Source organism: Anopheles coluzzii, chromosome 3, assembly GCF_943734685.1.
Source record: "Anopheles coluzzii chromosome 3, AcolN3, whole genome shotgun sequence".
NCBI lineage: Eukaryota > Metazoa > Arthropoda > Insecta > Diptera > Culicidae > Anopheles > Anopheles coluzzii.
In genome coordinates, this window is record NC_064671.1 from 41,637,702 (window position 1) to 41,656,244 (window position 18,543).

Here is an 18,543-nt window from a genome sequence, read left to right on the forward strand (position 1 = left end):
GAAGCAAAGAAGCGCACACATCAAGATCTCGAAAAGGCGCGGAGCAGAGTTGAAACGACGTCGCGCGACCCGCCGCGAATCCAGTGAACATAATGCATTATTTGTTTTGAATTTAAATTTCATGCCGGTTCCATTTGCGGCCCACATCCATTTCGTGGCAAAATGGAATCGGCTGCGTTCTATCACTACACCTGTTGTGTATGTGTGCGTGTTTGTGTGGCGGCCTAGGTAACTTTCAATCTACTTACTTTACCATCGGAGACATCGGAGACAACGCCGCCACAAACTGGAGTACATCAGCCTCCCGAGGGATGGACGGAAAAACAAAAACGAACTCCGAGTCAGTACTAACTGTTCTTCCCATGTTCTTCGTCATGGGAGTATGGGGCAAGGATCAAGTTTGTTTGGGCAAAGTTTAACCCCGCGGAAACAGACAACTGGGACATCGTGTTACATCTTTCGACTTTCTCGGCAGAGCGACTGTGATACGGATTCTCCAAGCGGTACGGGGATCATTTGTCGACTTTTCATGTCGTGAATTTACTTACCAGAATAGGAAAGGAAAAGAAAAAGCAGAACAGGGGTGCAAATCTGACAGGGAAAAAATAATTGACTTTTACAACAAACTTTACCTCGCGAATATCTGTAGCGCTTGTAGTGAGAGCTGTGGACGAAGGACAAAACACAAGAACATGGTACTGGTGGAGGCGATGAATTTGACAAGTGAATTTGTACCTTAATCTTATCTACGTACATCAAAATGACGTTGAACAGCAATCAAATAAAAATGTAATGGCCTCTGACCATGGTTACGAATTGAATTGTGGTATTTGGATATTTGAATATTGCATTTGGAGCATTTGGTAAAACCGATCGAATTTTTGTCAATAATTTCATAACAATATACGGAAAATATTGAATATTATGATAATTATTAAAACATAGTCCCGTAAATTATTATCGTCCATCAGATGGATTAGGTTTAATCGTGTTTTCATGTTATAAACATAAAAGTAGTATAATTGCTGTACATTTTAAGTTATTTAGCTATGTTTGATTGTATAGTTTTTGCATACTTGATATAGCTACAGCTCCATTAAATTGTTTAACATCTTTAGTTTAATGACGTATGGGTCTTACCAACCATAAATTGTCCACAAAGAAAATAGATACATATGAATAAAATTTAAGCCAATATTGCACTTGAAGCTCAATGCGTAAGCCTATCGATGAAGTGACTTGCGTAATAACTCCACACATACATTATTTTCTGTTGCAATCGTGACCAACAGCATTTCACCATAAATACCTCAACCAACGAACGAATCAACTGGCAAGCAAATTTAACACCCAAAATACACAGGTTTTACGTTTGTGTCGACTGAAATTAGTATTTCAGACCCACACAAAAATACGGAAGCTTCACAATCCCGCTCGAATAAAGAAACAACAGCAACATAAGCCCGAGTTGAAGGTACCTTTATCTAAGGACATCCATCTGAAATGTTTATTGCGTAAATATTTAAGCGAAACATTTTGATCAAATTCACCTCGTACATGACGGCGGCGATGGGAAGGATGCGGTTGCGCTACCACTCAGACCCATCGCAATCGTACCTGTGGGTAGTAGTTTTTGCGCTAGCTACTCTAACCTAAAACAAAACACACACACACAGACAGACAAACCTCTGTCCCCAAACGTAACAGCAGCAGTATGGCCCTCTCTCCTCCGCTTAGTGTACTCGTTTTGTCTCGAGGGAAAAGTCGCTAGCTCCAAACAAAACACAAAAAACCCGCTCCACACTCACCAATCCAATGCGACGTGGGACCAGCCGCGTAGCTTTGCGCTACGTTGAGTAAATATTTGCCCTTCGCCTTGCCAGCCGCAACGTAGCATCAGTGCCCCCTGTGTGCTGACTCGCTCGCTAGGACGACGTTAAGGACGATGGATTACTTACTTTCACCATTCGGTGTTCGTGTTTAGTTCTTGAGGCCCCCGTAGGCCCAGCGAAGGAGCACTTTCTCCAGCACCGGGTTGGTAAAAATAATGCCCCCGGCAGGCTCCTCTCGTCTAAAGCATTTCTTTTACACGGTTAGATGGGTGAGTGTACGCGAATACGCCTTTTTTACTACAAACGGCGTACTACACACATCTTCTTCTACGGGACACAATTTCTGCACACCCATGGAAGATGAAAAAGGTTGTTCGTTCCAAAGTACACAGTCGCACACACAAACCCATCACTAGCACACGACAGTTAACCTCCTGTGCGGGTAAAAGTGACTTTCACAAAACTAGAAATTGCGCACACCGGGGAAAAATTTCTTCATTCGAGTAAAATGTCATAAAATAAAGTAAAATAAAAAGCCGAGAATATAAAACCAGTAACACGCACATCGTAAACCATTTTTCGGCCCATTTTGCCCCAGCGACCGGCATCGACGTTGGGTGCTGGGACGAGGCGAGGTGTGGAGAGTACTACCCACCAAACTCACAAAAGACGATGCGTCGTCGTTCGAGGTAAACTAGAAGCCACAAAAAGCAACACCGCAACCCACTAACGGTCCTTTTTGATCGGATGTAGTTTTTAGTCATGTGTCGTCGTAAAAACTGTCGTCCGCTACGGGTTTCGGAAGACCACCTTCGTTTCCTTTCCTGCTTCGCGTACGCTTTCACAAGGCACAGCGACATTGGTAAATTCGGCTAGAGACAATTTCGGCACACAGCACACTGGCAGGAAAGGATTCCTGTTTTCCAAAATTGTGTCCCTATTGTTTCTCGCGAAAACTCAATTTCCTGTACTCGTAACTTCACACAAACACATCCCTTAAATCAGCATCTACCGCAAAAGGGCGGCGGGAGCGATGGCTCAAAGGATTTGCAGCAAAGGACAACAAACAAAAGGAAAACAGGATCGTGTGTGAGAAGCATCTTTCCATCCAATTCGCACACACGATGTTCGACCGGAACCGGAAAAGCCTAACGCGCACATAGCTACGGAAGCAGAGGCACCCAGCAAAATTCGAAATAAGCGCCAGCGACACTTATTGGTTGTGTACTACTACTCATCTCAACGCATGGAAGGTGTACGGGAGGGAGAAAAAATCATACATCAATTGCGTATCGCAACCCAAAATCCGAATTCAAACCACCGATGGCGGCTTCGTGGAACGCAGCCTCATCAACCGGAAAAACGGGCGAATATCCTGAACAGGATATTCATTTGGCCGCACAGCAGCATGCGTGTGGACGGTGTGGAGAGTGAGAACAAAACACCGGTGATGTTTCCCTTTTTTTACTGCGATCATTCGCTGATCCGGTGGGAAGTGATTATTGGGCGATTGTTTACATTTCCACATCCTGTGTTAGGTCCGTGTGGGGTATGTATACAACCGCGCGACCGTGTCGGAAGCCGGGACATTCTTGTTTGTTGCCTGATGGCATTCCACGAAATTGGGTGGAATTGTGTGTTTTTTTTTCACTGGCAACGAGCGGGAAAAATTGATGATATGTAAATTGGGAAAAAAACGAACATAAAAAATGAGACAAAAAACTTTGAGTTCGGATTTTTAATGTTTGTGTACAGCATTTGATGAACCGTCTCAGCCTGTGCCCGCATCTGGAATCCATGAGAAATTGCTTCACATGGAAGGATCATATTACAGGATCGTATAATGCCTGTATTCATTTTATTTACACTTACGAAGATAAGCGAATTAGACTTAATAGGGTTTGAAATATATTGACTTTTTCAAATAATGTTTTAAGCGGAAATTGCCCAAGAGGTCGTAACTCACATTAAGTTTTTGGAGATGATTTTGTTGTTGTTTATTTTTAAACAGACTTTGTGCAGATTGGCCTCTTTCGCCACTTGAGAGGAGATGAATATATTCAGCGTAATGATAATACCAATAAGTGGAGAGGATCAACAGTTTACCGGATTATGTTACAATTATGTAAAAGGTTATATAGGTTATAAGCTTCACGTTTTCCTACGATTAGTCTATGCCGATCATTGAGTTGTATTTTCATATCAGCCTTGTTAATACTACAATGAGTCGTGGTTAACTCATTTGAAGTCGCAATCCAGAAAGATGATATTCTTGGGACAATATCTAAACATACCAGCTAGAATCTTAGAAATATATATGTTTTGATATGACACAACGCTAAACAAGATGCGATGACTAAGAATACTCTGTTTCCCATAGTAAAATACGTTTCAATAACTGCTCAAACAGAATCTGTTCATCCTTGGAAAATTATCCCACGAAAATGTGGTTCCCATGCATCTAATTACGTACAGCATCCTCACTCCACCAACAAGGACAAAAAGAACATAAAAAGAAAAGAGTTGAATGGGAAGCATTGTAACATAAAAAGAAACAATAGAGAAACTCATCATTTCCGTGTAATTTGAAACCACTCTGCACGATCAAACAAACTTCCGAATGAGGAAATGAAAATGCCAACAATTTCTTCATTCCCAACGCATCGAACATTTAATAGGTACAGCATAATCACACACACACGACGCACCATATGGTACTGCAGGGCCATAATTTATTGGCCAATGGTCGTCAAACGCAGCCTTCGCTTAAGGAATTGATTGACTCCCGAGAGCGGTACACATACGGACACCAATCAATTAGACCTGAAGGCAGAAGGAAGACGGATCCCGGGATTATAACCAAGCTAGCCGAACCTCCGGGGTAAGAAATTATCAATCACTCAAACCTATCAACTGCACATTTTGGTTCGATTTTCGAGCGCCTCCAGGACTACAGATAACCCAACACAGGCAGTGCTGTGCGGTGGAGCAGAAAATCCAAACGGATAAGGGATTCCCGATGGCGCAAATCTTGAAAAGCATCTAAACCGTGCCACTGTATTTCCTCCAATTGCCACACAATCGGAAACGTTCAATCATTTGCTAAACATACAGAACACATTTTCGAATACACACACACAGCCTTGTTTGACCCGCATTTTGTACCGGTACCGGGACTTACGCACCCGGGTCGTTTCGACAGGGTTTGAGCTCACTCTCCTGGCTCACACACCCCAACGTGTACGCAATTTATACGCAACTTAATTATGCAGCTATTTTCAGCCATTTTGACACCATACGCAATTTCTCGGGGTCTGTGCGAATTGCAGACCTACTTGCTGTTGCTTTCCACACCGGAACGATGAGAACTTCCGCAAGCAGGCTCTGTACGGTGTTGGCCGGTGGCATTGTGTACGCATAAATCGTCTGCCCTCTTTTGCCAGTGGAAGGTTCCCGCTCGTTCCTAGCGCAAACCGAACCAACCGAAAGAACTGTTCAAGAAATGGTTAGCTCCTTTTCTTCTAGGACGAATGCAAACCCATTTCCACCACCCCAACAACTCCAGCCCCGGGTGGAAAACTCCCTAGTTGGAATCGAAAATGGAGGGAGCCGCTAACCCTAGCAACGATACCTAATAAAAAAAACTCTCCACCCCCCCTAAAACGAACCCATCCAGAACTCTATCAATCATCACAAGGCATCAAACTAGGGAACTGGTATCAGAAAGCAAAAATAAAAACAGCAAAATATTAGACTCACAATACAACAACTGGCTTTTTCGCGTCCACGTCTCTGCTCGGTTCTTCGCACCCTATAGGTTGTGTGAAAAAAGCGAACACACTCCTTTGAAATATTGAGAAATTCCTACCAGACACAGCCCACAGACGGCGGGGCAGAGACCATGACCAACAAGCGCGCCTAGCCGTAAACTATGAAAAAAAAAACAATACAAAACAACGTCAAAACCAACAAAGCGCTCTACGCAAACCTACCAAAAAACGATTTCTGTCCTCCTTCCTGTATCCGCAAATGCTCAGCTATGGGCTATGGTTCATTAATAACAATCGATTACAACACCGTTTAATGCTTTCAAATGAGCGAAGTGGATCCTTTTTAACGGGGCAGCTCATCACACGATGCACCTCGGAAATAAACGCTTACAGGAGAAGGAGCTAGTATCATGGCTTGAATGTACCGTTGGAAATGGAATTGGGCCTACACGCGCTCCACAGAGAGGCAAACTATCCCAATACGGGTGTTTATTTACATCAAGCAGGGAGAAAGATATTCTACTTCACGTTTGGGTGGGAGGCACCAAAAATGATTAATTGATTGGCACCCTCTCCGGGCGAAGGGCCAAAGAAAAAAGTGGTCAAAATCCCAAAAAAACCTAACGAAACACTTTGAGGCAGTTTGTCATTGAGGCACGCATCAGACAAAGCATTATTGTGTACGTTTCGTTCCGGTATGTCGAAGCGCCCAACCAAGAAGCGCCACGAGGTCTTCATTACAACCGTTAGCAGTAGAGGAGAGACAAGCAAGCAACCCAATATCCTTCCCTCCGATCAAAGTCTCCAATATCCAATACCGTATTCTCATTACATGCACAACCTTATGGATCACACACATACACGAGTTACGTTGGAGGTTATTCCTTTCGCGGCAATTAGCTTCCCACTATCATAGACAGCTAGTCTCGGAACATATGAGTGTCTGTGTGCACTCGCTCACTCTCCCCCTTAAACCCATGTTACATGGTGCTTGATTGCTTGTTAAGATTAGGAGCTAAATGCTTACCACCGGCACACTATAATGCGATGCGATATACGGCTGACCCCGTCTCAGTGACACCGTGTGACCGGGAATGAACGGACCACCGCCGTATGTAGAGCACCAATGGCGCACACAAACAAGCCACCAGGTGTAACCTATCTTCGTTTATTGATGGATGAACGAACGGAAACGGTTCCCCGAGCTTGGAACCGATTCGAAGGAGACTGAACAGCGAACGAGCGCCACTGACAGCCGTGATGATTGATTTGTTCGTGAGGCAGGAACAAAACGTAAAAGTGCACGACGGGCCAAAACGTTGTGTTGTGGAGCGTCGTTTCTAGAGCGCACACCACGTGTAACGCACGCGGTCATGGGGAAATTCGATCCATCGGACCGAACCGTTCGGCGTTCAATCAAGAGTATAATTAATGGACCCAATCATACGGTTCTCCGGTACAGGCGCGGCAGACCAACACTTGATTCACCATAAAATGTGTAATTGATACGGCAGTCGCTCCAATGATACTTCTAATTGGAAAATTCAATTGTAATACACTCTCACTTCATTATGCGTCGTTTCATCTGCCTGAAATCTGGATCCCTTCCAAAACGGTTGTGCTGGATTATCTCCTCAGGGAGGGGGTCGTAAAAAAGTATATTATGCAATTTCTTTATTTTACGATCACCGCAGTCCGCAAATTTGTTTCTGCAGGCGTCTTTAAGTCTACGTAGAATCATACGGGGGTCTGGCTCATTGAACGGAAATGCGACATAAAATAAACCTCCATCTAAGTAACTTCTGCCCAAAATTTATCAAAATAAAGTCGAGAGATTATACAAACTTGCGTGTAAATGTAAAATCAACCCTGTAAAAAGCAAACAGCATGGATTAAAAAGATGTAAAAAAACTTGGCTTGGTATTGAGTGAGACTCTTACGGGCATTGTCTCTGGGGCTGCGGTGTACGGTAGTACATACAACTTTTGCATATTCAACACACTTGGTACAATAAATTTCTAACACGAAATGCCCACACTCTCGCCCCTTTTTTCGCTTGCCATTCATTCCTTGCGAGCAAAATTATACTAATCAGCAAACGTCAGAACAATCCGCAGGAAGCTCGCATTCAAAAGAAAGAGACAGCGAGACATTGGAGACACCGCGCGCTGATGAAAGTACCCCGAGAGCGAAAGGATCCTTGAAGCAAATCTAAGACATTCCAGTTGATGCAGCATTTTTTTGCAAGTGAATTGGTCTTTCTATGTGTGTGTGTGTTTCATATGTGTGTTTGTGTGTATGTGTGTGTGCATACATACGCATGGATTTAATGCGCCCGGGAAGAAAACTCAATCTCGTAAGCGAATGACAGAGTTTACGATGCTTTGCATGGTTTGAATGTGAAATACCTATCGATCCTTCGTCTATATTGTCCCGAGAGTAGTTGCGATGAAAGGCCGCGCATATCTCATTGACATAGCGGCGGCGCTTGCCCCGACCTTTCAAGCGTACTGCCACCGTTGCTGAGAGGGATTGACGGTTGGGGGACCGCCGGTAGGTAATGCAGTAAGCTAACCTCTGTCACTATCCTACACACGGGTAGAGGCACGGACACGCGGAGATAGACGTCCATAATTGGCATCACGATGCTGGTAAGAATGTTAGCCGTCTCCATACATGTGAGGGATTTTTCTCGCCAGCTACATCCTGCAGGATGCTGATTTTCGTTGAGTTTCCGTCAGCCCGTGCGACCTATTTACTGGAACCGTCAGTTGCTGTCACTTTCGGTTAGGGTGATTTCTTATCGCGTGATAGATATCTTAGGGTGGTATGTATGAACCGCTGTCAATTATTTGAAGCCTTTTCGCTGGAAAAACGCTACTTGTACACCTTTGTTCTGCTTCTTTTGTTGTGCCCTCTAGGTTTTACTTGCGAATGTTGCAGCTAATTAAATTACTTCCATTTTTTTTTATTGATTTAGTGCATAATTCATGATAAAGTTGAAACATCTTTTCGGGAAACAATAAATTTTATCAGCTTGAAGCATTTTGGGATGAAGTGTTGTAATCCGTCTATTTTAAGACAGATCAACACAAATATTTGTTATTTTAAGTTTTAGCTCAGACTATTTCTTCAATAATTAATCACAAGACATTAGTTGTAAGACATGGTCCACTCTTTTGAAAACTATTTTAGGTATTATAGCCCAAAATGTTAAAAGACAATGTTTAACAACTGCTAATGTCAATCACCTGGTGTGTCAAGCATCTTGGCGTTGTTTGATTTCTTATTTCATTACTCTTATGTTTGACTATTGGGATCATTCGTCGGTTTACGTTATGTTGAGGATATTTCTGAATAACTGTTGCATTATGTTTTTCATAACATTTTGTAGTTTTAGTCACTTATTGCGAGATTTAAAATTAAGAAAAAAATAAGATTAGTGATTCATTCAAAATGGTATAGCATTTTCTATGTACCAATGTTTGAAGATACGAAAATATTATACATTGAAATCGTTCCAATTGCACCAGTTTGTTACCAATCCCAAGGCCTGGATTTATAAAAGTAATAAGCGGCAACATTAGTTCAATAGCACCAATGGCGATTTTAACGGTAAGCAAAGTAAGCAATTGCGGGGGGCCCGTCGATGAGGTACCCCACGTATCTTTAGTTCAGCATCCTTAACAGTTGATAGATTATGGCACTGTATTAGCAAGGAGGGCCCCGTGGATGATGGACGTTGGGATTCCGTCCTAGACGAACTCTGAACACTAGTGTTGGGTCAAACGATTCATTTCACGACCCGACCCGGAATCGGGTGCGAGCCAGCCGGAATCGATTCCGACCCGTGGGTGCAGCGGGTGCGCTAGGTCGGAGTCGGAATCAAAACCGACCCGCGAGTGCAATGAGTTCGGGTCGACCCGATAGATCAGTAGGTGCGAGAAAGCATAAGCGATTCCGACCCGTTGGTGCAGCGAGTTCGGGTCGGGTCGGGCCACGGTAGGTTCAGTTTGACCCGAGGGTGCAGCGAGTTCGGGTCGACCCGATAGATCAGTAGGTGCGAGAAAGCATAAGCGACTCCGACCCGTTGGTGCAGCGAGTTCGGGTCGGGTATTGAACCTACCTTGACTCGACCCGACCCGAACTCGCTGCACCAACGGGTCGTAGTCGCTTATGCTTTCTCGCACCTACTGATCTATCGGGTCGACCCGAACTCATTGCACTCGCGGGTCGGTTTTGAACCTACCGTGGCAAACTGAACCTACCGTGGCCCGACCCGACCCGAACTCGCTGCACCAACGGGTCGGAGTCGCTTATGCTTTCTCGCACCTACCGGAGTCGTTGCACCCACTGCACCAACTTGTACCTTTCGGGTCGACTCGAACGACTCCGGGTCGCTTACGGATGGCTCCGACCTGATAGGTTCGGGTCGACCCGCCCATCACTACTGAACACCCCCCCCCCCCCCCCCCGGCAGCAGCAAAATTTAAATTGAAATGTTACATTATCGAAGACGTATACCGGGTACTCCCAGGTAATCCAGTGCAGAGGAACTCAACAATTCGTACTGCTTAGGGCTCACGCACTGTGAACCCGCCACTGAATAGCACCATGTTCAGATTTTCATATTTATTTCAAACACTGTTTGTACGTACGTGTACGTACAAACACTGTACATGTTTGTCCTTAAAGTAAACTTTAATTTAAGTTGGTATTATTATTTCGTAGCTGTTTTGATTTGGAAAACCGTACGAAAATATTCCTGCAACAAACTGAAATGTTTCTCTTGCTCTCAATTAACAGTTTCCTGCAATATTTTCATAGAACTGGGCGTAAGGATTAAAAACAGCCTACAAAAAATGTATAGAAAAAGTTGACATATGGTTTGTTATAAATTTTATAACATCCGAATAATGCTCGATTATAGTAATAATAAATATACTACAAGGACTATGATTGATATGAAATTAAACTATTGTCTTCAACAAATTTTAAAGACAACCTCACACGCATGACAGGTTACCAGCCTTCCGCAGTATGGATTTAGCACCGTGCTGCAAAAAACGGTCCACAACAACAAAATCTAGCATACCACCGACAACCACGACCGCTAGAGTGTCCTGGTTTCATACACTCTCCACACACATGCTGATAAACGCATCCTCATGGTAACGGAGGGTAAAGCATCTGCTTGCGTCGAAAAACAAGAAAAAGCTAAAGCTTACACTATCATGCCCATTCCTCCCGTACATTATCCTTTATCCGGCTGCAGCTAAACCCCGTCCAACGATGGCTCGTTTCCCACTGCATCCCACAGCACCAACACCAAAACAGTACTTGTGGTAGAAGGCAAGGCAGGTAGGCGTTGATCTGGATGGGTGTTAGTAAACTCGCCCTTAAGCGCAGCAGCATTTCTACCGTTCCGATGTAAAACACCGTTCGGTAAGGTTGTGGGTGTGCGATTGTCTACCATCAACCGCGCGTTTGCCCTTTTTCATCCCTTTCCCGGGTTCGCCGGGTGGGCAATAGAGAAAATAGAACCTCGCCACACGGATCGCAGCAGATCGGAAAGGGACGGTACAGCCCGAGGGGCACGAGTTGGAAAATATGTATTTTTTGTTTGCAATTCCAATAATAATAATACACGCGCGCTGCCCTGGTGAGAAGTTTTCCCCTCCGGGGCAAATGCCGTGAGTTACACATTTCACTCTCTCGGCGGTTCACACTCGCTCAATTTCTTCTTTCCTTTGTCTGGGTATCGCGCCGGAGAAAGGTGAAAGAACAACCAACGGTGATGAAAAGCTCCAGCCAAATAGGTGAGAATTGAACATCGCCACACGGTCCTGACGCTGACGGAGAGCATACGGTGCTGTGTTCCAGCCGGCTCTCGGTCGCACACATGCGTGACATGCGCAGTGATGGCTGCTCTCGAGCCCCGAGCAAAGGACGATGTCCGTAACATGTGGCACGGTGGTGTGTTATGGGAATTTTTCTACTTTTCTGTAACTACGACACGGCACTATCTATCGGCAGCGTGTTACTCGTCCGAGTACGGTTGAGTTTTTTTTGTTTGGATCAACTGAAGGGAGGACTTGTTGGTAGCTGAACATGGTGCAAAGTGAGCAGCCTTGCAAATGGAAAATAGAGAGATATATAATAAGGAAAGAGACAGAGCTAGAAAGATGCCACAAACCGAATAGATAATTTCGGTGCAATATTGAACTTTATTTCAAAATCCACGTTAACAGTAATAAGTAGCAACACACATAGAGATTACAGAAAATTCAAACCAAAGCTGGAACTCCTGAAAAACGTTCAAAGCACAGCAAAAATCATTCCAATGATTAACTCGTATCCTCGTACCCCGGGCAACATTGACACGGACAAACATCCTCTTAGTAAACCTTAAGTGAGATGACACAAACCACTAACACTGCTGCTACTTACTTCTCCGCTGGACACATTGTCAACACTCTCCCAGCACTCCCTCCTTGCGCTACCATTCTACGCCCATCTCACTGCCGTTTACTAGCGCAAACAAAACAAACGCCCCAGACGCAAGGTAATATACTTGAAAAAGCCGTCGCCACAACGGAAAAAGTATGCCGGACCTGAGTAAATACGCAGAACCAGTTATCGCCCACCATCATCATCAGCAGCAGCTCCCTCTGTTCCGTCACCCAACAAAAAGAAAATGCTATAGAGTAAGGGCACTCTCAGAAGGTGGCGAAAAAAGTGTACCTTTACCCCACAAACATCTTGCCGTGCCCGGTAAAACTGCGCGATATGACAGCATAGTGGCGTAGCGGTGGACACTTAACCATTTGGCTCCTTGCGCCTGTAATGATTCAAACACTGCGCTGCCCCCTTCTGCAACCGACCCCGCCAGTACTGTTGGTCCGAGTAGATCGAAATGATGATACGAAAAGCAGGCGGAAGCGAAGAGGAAAATGCACATAAAGACAAAGAATCGTTATTGCCCGATATAAAAACAACGACAAAACAGAACGATAATGGTTGGTGAGGCTCCACACAGCAGCAACAGCAGCAGTAGCGTTTGAAGGGTTTGGAAGGCAGAAGGATGAACGCCGAGGTAATAGCTCAACACACAAAAGCCTGGCCAAAGTGCCAAGGACGTACTGTTCGGAACACCCGTTACCACCGATGCCGGGAGGAGGGCGAGTCGGTGTCAGGATGGTGCACAGGGCCAAGCGTAAACTATGGTATTATCACCCACGGTGCCAATGCCGGGACGAAGATGCTTCTCCACACGCCAGTGCCGATTGTATGTGACAAGGAACGGAAAACACAGATCAAGATGTGGTTGGTGTGCAATAGTCGTTACTACCACGCCCGAGACACAACCACACTTTGCAGTCTGTTTGCGGGAAGACGAGCCGTCCCTAGCAAACAGTCTGTTCCTGCCATCGCTACCACCAGACCATCGCGGGCTGTATTTTTACCTCGAACGGTGAAAACACGATTCCACAATAGCAATAGCAAACTGTTCCGCTGTCCGTCTTTCTGTTCGATTCGATTTAATTCCACGTCGTAGTGGATTCTGCCCCAGTTGGCAGTAACTCAATGTGTGCCTGTGCCACCTCGTTTATGATTTTTCGGGGTTCCTTCCTTATTTACTGGCACAGTTTGCGCTTGCAAGCCGGAGCTCTATTTTGTAGCTTCCTGTCTTACCCCAATATGCCCCAAAAGGTGAGCGGCTTTGATTTCTTTCTTTTTTGACACCGTTGTATATCCAAACGGCCACTGTTTTGGCGTGGCAGGTGCTGAAAGTTTTGTAATTTCTCCACTATGTACACTGCCAGCAAAGCACCTCCGGGAGGTAGAAGGCAGAAAGGGCACACATAGCAAAAAACAAATAGTAGATAAAGCAAAGAGCACAGAGCACAGCTACACCAGTAATCGAATTCTTGCGAATGCAACCACCAAAGAGCGGGTAGCATCCTTGCTGGTAGGTTTGCCATTACACGACGACGAACCACCCAGCAGGGAACTGCACTAGTAAGCACATATGAAATGATGGCAATCGGAATTTTGTGGACCGATGAAATACTTCAAATCGGTTTCTGCAGGGTAGATAGCCGTAAAAAAGGACGAAATGAAAACGGGATTGAATCGATTACAGGTCTGGGAGGACTGGTGCAGGATACGATGCCTTCCAGCACCAGAATTGGCAATTGGCATAGGAATGCAATTCGAGTGTTGGCCAGTAGTGATGAAAAGTGGTTGGAAATCGTGCAGAGATTCCGATTTTCATGGAGACGCATGGTTGAATAAGACATTTTAACATACCTAATTTTTCCAAAGGTTCGTCATACAGCTTTATAAGCAAAATGATTTGTTAACATTGAAAAATTGTATAAAAAACATTTAAAAAAAATGAGTTACATCGTTCTTATTTCCGCAATTTAATTGATCCATTTTATTGGTTTAAGTTAGAACGATGGATAAGTGATCAAAAATGAGTTTAGCTGAACGATGCTTATTTAATGCGTGGTTTTGTATGAAGAGTTTAACATTTTCAATAGATCTATCAAACTCTATACAACAGAATTTCAAGAATCGACATTGTAGGAAAATGCTATCCAGTTGAATAAATCATCTACGAAAGCAAAAAATCGCATTCACCATGGCTGGATATTTCAACCTTCACTGTACACAAGCGAAAAGCCTCAACCAAGGAACAAAAATATCATTTCCAATCCGCAAAACCGCCTCCGTACAACCGTACAAGGAGCGACCACAACGGCTGAACGGAGAAAAAATGTGCAAGAAAATGGAAATCAACACCAGCATCTTCGCCGCAGGTGTCCCGTGTCCGTTGTAACGACCGGTTTCCGATCCCTGAGGAGAATGCATCGTTCCCGCAATCGAAAACGGAAACGGTGTGGTAGCAGCAGCATCTATTGAATTCTATTTAAATTTTTATTGATTTTATTTACACCAAACAGCAACACGTCTCCTGTCTCAGCTGTGTGCAGCGGACACAGAACTATTGCGGCTTTGCTATGTGTGCTATGTGCAATCGTTCCAGGGAACGATTATCGAACCCTCACGGGCGCGGTAATACGAACGACGACATTCAACAGGACGTTGAAACTTCTTTGAATATTCCAATCGAAAATTGATCCCAAATTGACCCTCTTTCCCTTCAGGCTGGTTAGATAAATTGAAGGGAGAAAAATTGACCCTCAAATTGAAAGTTCTGTTAATGGTTGTTTTACAATACGCAAACACTGATAGGTTAAAATTGTCCCATGGGATTAATCCCCCCCACGTAACATTAAGTCACAGCAGTAAGTTTGCCGTTCTGTGGTTGATGATGATTTGGTTTTTGCAAAGGAGAGGGCAAACAATCGTAACACACTTACCCCGCGCTAGTCCCTTCCAAACGACGCTTCTGCTGCGCGACCACTTGAGTGTGGTCAGCCACTGAAAATAGAGAAAGAAAAGAGCAAAATAAATAAAGGGAAAATTAAAATCCACCTTCCATCGCCAGCTTTGAACGCTTTCTCACTGGAATGCACTACAATTTCTCAATTCATCCCCATTCGTACATGCAAATGTAGGCAGTACCCCGAAACGAATCGACCTCTAGAAATCCTGGAATCATTTTCACACGCCACCAACCGCAACTGTCACATCAAAAGCACCCGGGACCGGTAGCCGACACCTCCCGGAGACACCAACGATTTGATTTCAATGGCCACACGACGACGATCAGCCTGTGTGTGTGTGTACTTACCGGTGCCGTTGGTGTTGCCGGCGTACGCCATATCAAAGCCATAAATTCCGTAGCCCCACATCGTGCCGCGTTTTTTTTTTGTTTTTGTCTGTGCTGTCCGATGCGCCAATACCCTATCTGACCGCCGTATGGGTCGGTGCTAGCGCCAAATTGACACGGGAATTGAATGGTGCTGCGGCGGCGGCAAAACCCAACGGAGTGCGAAAATTCAACCACTCTTCAACCAAGAAATGATGACGGCCGGTGGTCACTTTTACCCACTCACTGCTAGCACACACACAGTACGGAGCGAACGACAGCAGTCCCAAACGCACAACCAATGTCCACAGATTTTTTGTTACAGCTTACCACCCAAAAGGGTTGCCGCAAGGAGCTGGAACAAAAACCAAATCCCACTGATTGGCTGCCAGATCAAGTGCCGGTATTCAATTGTACCAGACGATTATGGTTAGCCGCGCAACAGCACTTCTGAGCTAATTAAAATCGAACCATCGATATCGGGCAATTAACACCACACGCCACTGCCACATAGACTACAGACGCGTAGACTTTGGTTAGGCGCTTCCGCCGCAAGACGCACACTCGATCCGGGATGGACGCCAAAGGTTTGAGTTTTAGAAGAATGTGGACATGGAAAAAACGGACGACGATGTCCTTCTCAGCCACAAAAATACACAAATACAAATACACACACACATGTGATGCAGGCTATATTAGAAAAACCTCATCTCAGTACCATTCGGAAGATATTCGCTCGCTCTGAGAAAGCTTCACTTCTGCTTCCCCTATTGCGGACACCTTGCAAAGTAACTCACGCGAAGAATTCTGGGTGAGCATACGCTAGGCTCCTCCAAAATGCTCCAGGAAGAAATAGACGAGAGTCCTAAAGAGTGCACCACAACACGACAGTGTTGCCGGCATGTGAGTGAGCGTGTGCGTCTGTTGTGGCCACCACCATTGAACCATTCACGCGGGGAAGAGGTATAGACACTGTTGTCCATTTATCGGTCCACGGGAAATGCGCATGACCTGTACCGCTTGTGATAACGGCGTAGCGGAGTAGGAGTAGGTAAGAAGCAGGTTGCTTACGCGGAAATCATTCAACGGAATCGTAAGGTGGTTTTCCGCCGGTATACGACACCGTGAAGAAGGATGTAATGATGTCTTTCTCCAGGGTGTGTGAGAGAGATAGAGAGAAGAGAGAACGAGAAAGAAATATTGAGAGATATCAACTTTACCTGCCTTTCTGACACACCAATCCGTAGTCTACGGACAAACGCCATCTGCGAAAAGGTAGAAGGTAACCGATCTGGCGGGGTAAAGGGTAGCCCGTACAGCGCAGCTTGATTAGATTAGGTCCATTAGTATGCAAACCACGGCCCTGCACAGTATATACCGTGTCTCACGTGTTGGGCTACCCTGTCAGAGAAGGAGACCGTAAAACTTCCGGCAGCCAAATCGTCCCAAACCCTCCAAGCCTTAAGGCTCCAAGATAAAGGGATGCCCTCGGAGAAGTTGGGTTGGAGGCAGAGTTCAGAGGCTGTGGAACGACGACTCTGAACGACGAACATCGTTTGCAACTGAGGATACAGAGTTACAGAGTGCAGTTGATAGTAGGTACCGCACAGCTCCTTTTGGTCTTTAGTGGGATATTTTTCATTTACATCCTATTTTGTACAAACAACCAAGCGCATTTAATTAAGTTTTGTTGCAGATGTTTCAGGATATATTCTAAAGAAACCGAAAGCCCAACAGCAAGAGTTAAACACATATACCAGCCCCACACACGTCCATCTTCAGGTTTACACACAGCTGATGATGTTCTCCGTTTGACCTCCATCACCATCAGTTGCCGACACCTCGTGATGTCTTTAACCCTACGAATCGCACCCTCCCTCAAAGAAAAAAAAAATGCCGAAACATGTCCGTCGCACGTGCAGCACTCCCAGACCCCGATCAACCAATAATTACACGTACACCGCCACCATTTCAAGGCCTTTGCTCTCAAGCACTGAAGAAAACCTTCCATTGATGTGCCTCGAAAATGGAACCTGTTCCACTATTGAACGAACCAACCTCAAGAAGAAAAAAAACACACACACAGCAAGCAACCAGAACAGGTCCCACACCAAATACACTTCCGCCCAAGCCAAAACGTGATCGTGAGGAGCGTGTGCTCCTCACGCGACGACGTGGCGCATGATTGGAATTATAACAAAAATTAGGATGCAACCGTCATGCCGTCATATCGACAGGCATCTTCCCTTTTCGGTACCTTCCCCTTCCCAGGTCCCAACCATTGAGCAAACCCAGACACAGGACATCAACAGGGCAGCGGGCCGAATGAATGTCTTTCACGTACCGACCGTTTGCCCGGGGAAAACGTGTCCCGTGTCGAGCGTGTGTGTGTGTGCGCGCGGGGGGGCTGCAACTGACAAACTGGCCACGACCAGGGCCAACATTATCGAAGACACCCCCAGAAGAAATTGGCGAAGGCAAAACAAACCCGCGAAGGCGGTAGTTAGGGAAGAGAGCCGAGGTAGAAGGTACGTAACGCAACGCCGAATCACGGAACACGCGCGACTCCCCGGTCCCGGTCGAGCGCTTTCTTAGCTTTTCTTAGTTAATATGTGCGGCAGCATGCATTATACTTTTCGTGCTCCCTTATGGGCGCAATCAGGGGGCAGGAGGGGCTTTCGCTCGGTCAAGGATAAGAGGAGCTAAGGACGGCGTTCGTTCGTCAGGTAACGGTGGGTCAACCTTACTTCTTTCTTTTTTTTCTTTGCTCTTCAAATCGAACTGCTGCGTGTCCTTGAAGTCTGTTGTCTCCCGCGCGTCATTGCGGAACCAGTGCACGCACCCAGCAGTCCCTCAGAACTTCTTCCTTCCCGGCCCCCGTCGGTCCGAAAACTCCACCCGCCGCCCGCAAACATTCACCCACATGTATGTTATATGCAGAACACGGATCAAAACCACAATAAGAAGAACAACGGTAAGCACACATGGATGCTCTCCGGCTAACGGTTGGAGGATGTTTGTCTGCAAAACCCCTTTGCCTGCTGCTGCTGGTCACTACTTCAGAGCCTCAGTCTGGTGGGCGAGACAGTCATCGATTTCATTAAATTTCTGAACAGGAACGAAAAACGGGGGCTCGGGTTAGTTGGTGTCTCGCCGT

At 45.5% G+C, this 18,543-nt stretch overlaps 1 protein-coding gene across 5 annotated transcripts in view; it reads right to left on the minus strand.

Moving 5' to 3' along the window:
• LOC120954716 (aryl hydrocarbon receptor nuclear translocator homolog) overlaps positions 1-18,543 on the minus strand; it is a 197,610-nt gene that overhangs the window by 166,346 nt on the left and 12,721 nt on the right. For 4 of the 5 annotated variants that reach the window (XM_040374878.2, XM_040374879.2, XM_040374881.2 and 1 more), the window contains one exon: positions 14,995-15,055. In XM_040374878.2, the coding sequence (XP_040230812.2) occupies positions 14,995-15,055 (61 nt within the window). Of the gene's footprint in view, positions 1-14,994; positions 15,056-15,368; positions 15,971-18,543 lie in introns of those variants that run through there. The other variant, XM_040374876.2, reaches the window with a different exon arrangement.